Source organism: Apodemus sylvaticus, chromosome 22 (genome assembly GCF_947179515.1).
Source record: "Apodemus sylvaticus chromosome 22, mApoSyl1.1, whole genome shotgun sequence".
In the NCBI taxonomy this organism is placed as follows: Eukaryota; Metazoa; Chordata; class Mammalia; order Rodentia; family Muridae; genus Apodemus; species Apodemus sylvaticus.
Window position 1 is genome coordinate 53,651,338 of NC_067493.1, and position 7,539 is coordinate 53,658,876.

A 7,539-nucleotide genomic window follows, 5' to 3' on the forward strand; every position below is an offset into this window, starting at 1 on the left:
TAGCGCTAAACCACCCTCGCCTTTGCCTGTGTGTTCAGCCATCTCTCAAGCAGCTGCCCTGCCCCCAGCCCTACAGCACCTCCTTTCCCCCATTCCGCACTTCTATCCAGGATAGAAACCTTGTGGTGGTTCGTGCCCAAGCATCCAGTCATTACTCTTCCAGCCGGATTCCGGACAGGCATTACAAGCTACTATCGGTCATTGCGCCTGCGCAGGCGGCTGTAGCAGCACAAGCGACCGCCCTGGCCTGACCTTTGGGAAGGGAGGGGTGGGATGGAGGACTGGGCACCACGTGTCCTCACACCAGCCAATCAGACATCTGACTCCGAAGTCCGTGCACACGGGATCACGTGACATAAAAGGTCTAGAAGACCGTGTGTTTTGTATCCCAGGCTGGCTTCTAACTGACTGTGTAGCTAAGGGGACCCGAAGCTTCTGATCCTCCTGCCCCCACCTTCTGAGTGCCCAGTCTACAGGCATGTACCCATGCACAGTGCCCATTCACAGTTTTATTCAATATTAGGATTCGAACCCAGCGCATCCCTCATCCTAGGCAAGCACTCTTTCTTTCTTTAAGATTTATTTATTATATGTAAGTACACTGTAGCTGTCTTCAGACACCCCAGAAGGGGGCATCCGATTCCATTACAGAGGACTGTGAGCCACCATGTGGTTGCTGGGATTTTTTTGTTGTTGTTGTTGTTGTTGTTTTGTTTTTCAAGACAGGGTTTCTTTGTGTAGCTCTGGCTGTCCTGGAACTCACTCTGTAGACCAGGCTGGCCTCGAACTCAGAAACCCACCTGCCTCTGCCTCCCAAGTGCTGGGATTAAAGGCCCGCGCCACCACCTCCTGGCTTCACTCTGCCTTCTTAGGGTTCACAAGCCCAGGAGACTTCAGGAGATGGAGGTTCCAGACTTAGCTTGTCACCTGGAAATGAGTGACTGGCTTACATAGTGAGTTCCAGGAATACATTGTAAAACTCTGTCTCGAAAAATTATCATACACAGGGAATTCCAGGCTAACCGGAGTATCTCAAAGAAGGAAAAAAAAGAAGTGTAGGGGGGAAAAAACTGGTTTGAGACAGTTGGAAAGAGAAACAGAAGAATGAGCTCAGATGAAAACTGGTTCAGGGCTGGAGAGATGGTTCAGCAGTTAAGAGCACTGACTACTCTTCCAAAGATCCTGAGTTCAAATCCCAGCGATCACATGGTGGCTCACAACCATCTGTAGTGAGATCTGACTCCCTCTTCTGGAGTGTCAGAAGACAGCTACAGTGTACTTAGATATAATAATAAATAAATCCTTAGACCGGAGTGAGCAGAGATCCTAAATTAAAATTCCCAGGAACCACAGGACGACTTACAACCATCAGTAGAGCTACAGTGTACTCATATACATAAAATAAATAAATAAATATTTATTTTTTAAAAAAAGGAAATTAGTTCAAAGAAAGCTAGAGCCCACTTCCCATCCTACCATCCAATTGGGTCTCAGCTTAGAAAAACAAGATTCCTCATGGTATCAATGCGTCAGACTATCGAGACCTTAGAGACACCCCACCGGCCTGGAGCAGAGTAATCATGACCGGGACTGCCAGTCATCAGTCGGTTATCCCTGGAACTCACTCTGTAGCCCAGGCTGGCCTCAGACTCACAGAGACCTGCCTGCCTCTGCCCCCCATGTACCTCCTGTGGTGTTACCATCACCCGGATTATTATCCTGGAAATGTTCCCGTTCATGTTGAGCTTCCAAGGCTAGAGGGGATGCTTTCCTCCGAGGACCTACCTAGCCACGCTCGGTGGACAGACTATAATCACCAAACCCAGGTTCTTTCAGCAGGGACTTTATTAGAGGGCACAGTGTGAAGAAGGACAGTGAGGTGGGCGGGGATGGCATAGGCGGGGCGGGCCCGAAGTGAGGGGTCAGCTTAACAGTATTTCTTGGAGTCAAGGTCTTTGTATTCCTTATTGTATGGGACCTTGGAGAAGCAGATGGCAGCCTGCCGGTCGCAGTTGCAGATGAAGTCCTCACATTCGTTGTTTTTGTCTGGAGAGAAATGAGAACAGAATCAAATAGAGCCCATGAAACGCCCCCCCCCCCTCCCCATGATGGAACGGAAAGAAACTGGTGGCCTTCTCATGGGTTGCAGAGATGAAGGTTGAGAGACAAGCAAACAGAAGTGTGTTGGGGCTGTCCAAATCTTTGGGACACACTTATAATAAAATATACTTCTTGTGGGTCTCAGTGGGTAAAGTGGCGGCCACACAAGTGTGAGGCTAAGTTAAGAGTCCGTGAGTAAGGTGTGGTTGGGGCATCTGTAACCCCATCAGTAAGTGGGGAGCACAGTCAGGCTAACTACAGGTGAGTGCCTTGTTTAGTGAGAGGCCAGGTCTTCTAAAGATAGGACAGAGAGTGGTTGAAGAAGACACCGGGATGTCAACTTATTCCTAGACATGATATAAATAAACATCGCCAGGCAGTGGTGGTGCAAGTCTTTAATCCCAGGACTTGGGAGGCAGAGGTGGATGGATCTCTGAGTTCGAGGCCAGCCTGGTCTACAGAGTGAGTTCCAGGACAGCCAGGGCTACACAGAGAAACCCTGTCTCAAAAAAAACCAAATCCAAAAAAATCAAAAAACCAAAAAACAAAACCAAAAAGGAACAAAACAACAAAGAGAAGAAATTAAAAAGAAAGAAAGAAAGAAAGAAAGAAAAACTAGGGCATGGAGAGATGGCTCAGCAGTTAAGAGCACAGACTGCTCTTCCAGAGGTCCTGAGTTCAAATCCCAGCAACCACAGAGTGGCTCACAACCATCTGTAATGGGATCGATGCCCTCTTCTGGTGTGTCTGAAGACAGCAACCGTGTACTCATCTATATATAATAAATAATTCTCTTTTAAAAAAATTATATGTCCTGCCTCTACATGCTGGGATTACAGGCATGCACCACCATGTCAATTTATGGGTTCCAGAGATGGAACTCAGAGCTGTGTGCATGCTAAACAAGCAATCTCTGACTGAGTCACATTCCCAGCCCTCTGACTCCTTGCCTGTAAAATGCGGATAGTAAATCTTCTCCTGAGTAGATTATAAGCAATGACACAGCTTCCAAGTAGTCAGTAAACACAGAATCAGTATACCATAGCAGTCAAGGGGAGAAGCTTTGGGTAAGCAAGCTGGCTCAGGGAACAAAGGGGCTTGAGGCTAAGTCTGAGCCTGGGTCCCAGTCCCAGGACTCACATGGTGAAAGGAGAGAACTGACTCCTGAAAGTTGTCCTCAGACCCCCAGTGTGTGTGGTGTCATAGACATGCCTCCCATAAATACATAAAATCTTTTAAATGTTGGCACACTAAACGGTGACTGTCCCTGTACCCCCTTTCCCCTCCCAAAGCAGCCAAAGGCCAGGCAGAGTCCGCAGGTCTCGGAGGGTAACCTTACCACTGCAGGTGATCTGGGTCCCGGAGCACTTGTATGAGTACGTGTTGGTGTAGGGGTTGTCTATGAGGAACGTGCAGCTTTTCAGTTTCTTGGCCTGCGTGTAGCACTGGTCATGAGTTTGGCAGCACCTGGGGAGAGGAAGGGACAGCTGAAGGAGGGGGGCATTGACTCGCCAGAGGTCGCTTCTCACTTCCCATCTTTCTCAAACATGCGAGGCTAACTTTTTCTGTTTTTTAAAGACTTATTTATTTACTATATGTAAGTAGACCATAGCTGTCTTCAGACACCCCATCAGAGGGCGTCAGATCTCATTAAGGATGGTTGTGAGCCACCATGTGGTTATGTGGTTGCTGGGAATTGAACTCAGGACCTCTGGAAGAGCAGTCAGTGTTCTTAACCACTGAGCCATCTCTCCACAATGTTCCAGAAGCAGTGGCTCAAGAATGACTTGAGAAGCTGTAATATATATATATATATATATACACACACACACACACACACTAATATTTCTTTTTTCTTTCTCTGTGTAGCCCTGGCCCTGGCTGTCCTGAAACTCACTCTGTAGACCAGAAGTAGGCCTCAAACTCAGAAATCTGCCTGCTTCTGCCTTCCGAGTGCTGGAATTAAATGCGTGCACCACCACTGCCCGGCTATTAGTATGTATTTATTGAAAGCAACGTTTGCCAGGTGAGGTGGCCCCCGCCTTTATTTAATCCCAGTACTCAGAAGACAGAGGCAGGTGGATCTCTTGAGTTTGAGACCAGCCAGAGCTATACAGCAACACCCTGTCTTTAAAAAAATGTGGGTTTTTTTTGTTTTGTTTGTATTTTAAAGCTGCAGGAATACAGTGAGATTGTAAATTCTGAAGTTGCGATGTTGGTTTTTAAAGCTGAGGCTGACATGTTGATGGATGGCAGTACCCGGCTCTGCCGCTGGAGGGCATCTACTAGACAAGGGTCCTCTTGGACCTATTTCTTAACAAGAGAAGAGGTGAAAATACGTGCTGGGCGTTGTGACTCACGCCTATAGTTCCAGCACTCAGGAAGCTGGAGGATATCTGAGTTCACAGCAGAGAAAGTTTCGGGACAGTTAGGAGCCAGGCAGTGGGGGCGCATGTCTTTAATCCCAGCACTTGGGAGGCAGAGGCAGGTGGATTTCAGGTGGAGTCCAAGGCCAGCCTGGTCTACAGAGTGAGTTCCAGGACAGCCAGGTCTATACAGAGAAACCCTGTCTCGGAAAACCAAAACAAAAAACAAACAACAACAACAACAAAAAAGGTTTCAGGACACTTAGGGCTACACAGAGACTGACTGGAAAACAAACAAACATAAATAATGGATAACTAAACAAAGAGCAAACACGATGCTCAGTGACTGTGCTTGTCTCCCATTGCTGCCTCTGGAGAGGTGACCAGCTTGTTCTCTGCCCCCACCCCCCACCCCCTCATCCCCACCCCCCCCTCACCCCCACCCCACCCCCCTCACTCCCCACCCCCCTCATCCCCCCTCACCCCCTCACTCCCCACCCCACCCCCCTCACTCCCCACCCCCCTCACCCCCCCTCACCCCCTCACTCCCCACCCCCCCACCCCCGTGCCGCGATCCAGTCTCCCACCCGGTGGACCACTCACCTGTCTAAGTCGTCCACTGGGGTGCCTGAGCCGCCCAAGCCGCAGTAGCAGCCGTAGTTGTTGTAATCCCTCAGGGGATTACTCCCGGGGATGGTGCACTTGATCATATTGCGGAACTGCCACACAGCCCGACGGCTGATGCTGTGTGCAGTAGCGCCAGCTGCAAGAGTGTACAGCACATTCAAAACCGCCCCAAGCTGCTTTACCCGGCCCCGATGCCTGCCTGCTATCTGCTTTCTCCACTCCGTCTGCATCGGGAGAGCATCGGTTCCGGAGCCTACTAACAGGCGGGTGATTGTCTCCTTTCATTATGTGGGTCTTGGAGCTAAGTCGTCAGACCTGAGTACACTGTAGCTGTCTTCAGATACACCAGGAGAGGGCGTCTGATCTCATTACGGATGGTTGTGAGTCACCCTGTGGTCACTGGGATTTAAACTCAGGACCTTCGGAACAGCAGTCTTAACTGTTAACAGTTAACTCTTAACTGTTGAGTCATCTCTCCAGCCCCGATGTCTACCTTTTTGAGACAGGGAGTTGCCCTGTTACTCAGACTCGCCTCCAACTCCGTAGCAACTCTCCTGCCTCATCCTCCCCAAGTGGTAGGACTATAAATAAATGAACAACACTGTACTGGGCTGGGATACCCCTCTGACATAAAGTTATATAAAGATTGCTGCCAGGCAGCGGTGGCCCACGCCTTTAATCCCAGCACTTGGGAGGTGGAGGCAGGCAGATCTCTGAGTTTGAGGCCAGCCTGGTCTACAGAGTGAGTTCCAGGACAGCCAGGGCTACACAGAGAAACCCTGCCTCGAAAAACAAAACAAAACAAAAAATATTGCCTTTTGCCTTCCTTGCCTTCCGTCAGGGAGGACAGCCACCACACCGTGAGCTGCCCCTGGTCTCTGTGGAAGAGGTGAGGACGCACTCTGCTCTGGCCAACAGCCAGGAAGGAGTTTGAAGGCAGTTCTACCCCTGTTCAAGCCTTGGTGAAACCCTAGCCCTAGCCAGCACTCAGCTTCTTCTTCATGGCTCTAGCAGGAACCCTGAGCCCCAGAAGCAGCCGAGACACACACACACACACACACACACACACACACAAATACCCTTATTGTCCTACACTGGCAGAGGTAGAAGGAATCTGCGGTATGGGCACATGCAGCTGATATACGAGTTTGTCAGATCATCCTCTGTGATGTCAGCATATTGACATAACACACTGTCCATCAGCTCAGGAGTAGTTATATATGTCAGGATTCAGCCTATGGTGGGATATTTGGCTGCTATTAAAACAAAGGAGAGCCGGGCAGTGGTGGCACACGCCTGTAATCCCAGCACTCTGGAAGGCAGAGGCAGGCGGATTTCTGAGTTCAAGGCCAGCCTGGTCTACAGAGTGAGTTCCAGGACAGTCAGGGCTATACAGAGAAACCCTGTCTCAAAAAAACCCAAAAAAATCAAATAAATAAATAAATAAATAAATAAATAAATAAATAAATAAAACAAAGGAGAAGCCAGGTCTGGCCGTACACACGCTGTAATCCCAGGACTCTGGAGACTGAGCTAGGAGGATCGGAAGTTCAAGGTTATCCTCTCACAAGGCGAGTTCAAGGCTTTCTCGGGTTATGTGAGACCCTGTTTCAATCCAGCAAGACAAGGGTTGGGGATGTGGTCCCTTGGTGTCATGTCAGCCAAGTCTGTACAAAGTCTTGCCTTCCATTTGCAGCACTGAATGGTGAACTTGAGGCCAGCCTGGGCTATGTGTTACCCCGCGCCTCAGGAAAAGAAGTTGGAGGCGGGGGGGGAGGGAGACAGAGGTAAGGATGGTGGAATGGCGTAGTGCTCAGGGCGTCCCACACTCAGGAATTGCCAACAGGAAGGCAAGTAAGTCAGCAGGTCCATGCTGGCACTGGGCACGCGTGGGCCAGTTCTGAATTTGTCTGGCTGCGCCCTGCAGGGCTGTGTTCATAAATGCACGAATGCCCTGGATTTCCCTCAGCCCCTGTCAGTCCTGCACCTCCGCCTGCACGTCTCCCTTCCCTGGGTCTGGGACTCCACTTCACCTCTTCTTTCTCTCCACTTCCACTCCTGCCCAGGTCACCAATGGACAAGTGGCCAGAAGCACCACACCCTTAGCTCTTCTGAGCCGCTCTCGGGGAGTTCCTGGACTGCTGAATGGTTACTATTTATTTAATCTTTCTTTCTTTCTTTCTTTCTTTCTTTCTTTCTTTCTTTCTTTCTTTCTTTCTTTCTTTCTTTCTTTCTTTCTTTCTTTCTTTCTTCTTCCTTCCTTCCTTCCTTCCTTTCTTTCTCTCTCTCTCTTTCTTTCTCTCTCTCTCTTTCTTTCTTTCTTTCTCTCTCTCTTTCTCTCTTTTTCTTTCTTTCCTTCCTTCCTTCCTTCCTTCCTTCCTTCCTTCCTTCCTTCCTTCCTTTCTTCCTTCCTTCTTTGAGTCTGCCTATATAGTCCAGGCTAGTC

At 49.3% G+C, this 7,539-nt stretch overlaps 1 protein-coding gene across 1 annotated transcript; it reads right to left on the minus strand.

Moving 5' to 3' along the window:
- Positions 1 to 1,827: 1,827 nt before the first annotated feature.
- Positions 1,828 to 5,386, minus strand: Pla2g1b (phospholipase A2 group IB). Its single transcript, XM_052168597.1, has 3 exons — positions 5,070 to 5,386; positions 3,440 to 3,567; positions 1,828 to 2,046 (listed from the first exon to the last, which is right to left on the minus strand). The coding sequence occupies exons 1-3, from the start codon at positions 5,321 to 5,323 to the stop codon at positions 1,928 to 1,930; spliced, it is 501 nt and encodes a 166-aa protein (XP_052024557.1). The 5' UTR covers positions 5,324 to 5,386; the 3' UTR covers positions 1,828 to 1,927.
- Between the last annotated feature and the right edge of the window lie 2,153 nt (positions 5,387 to 7,539).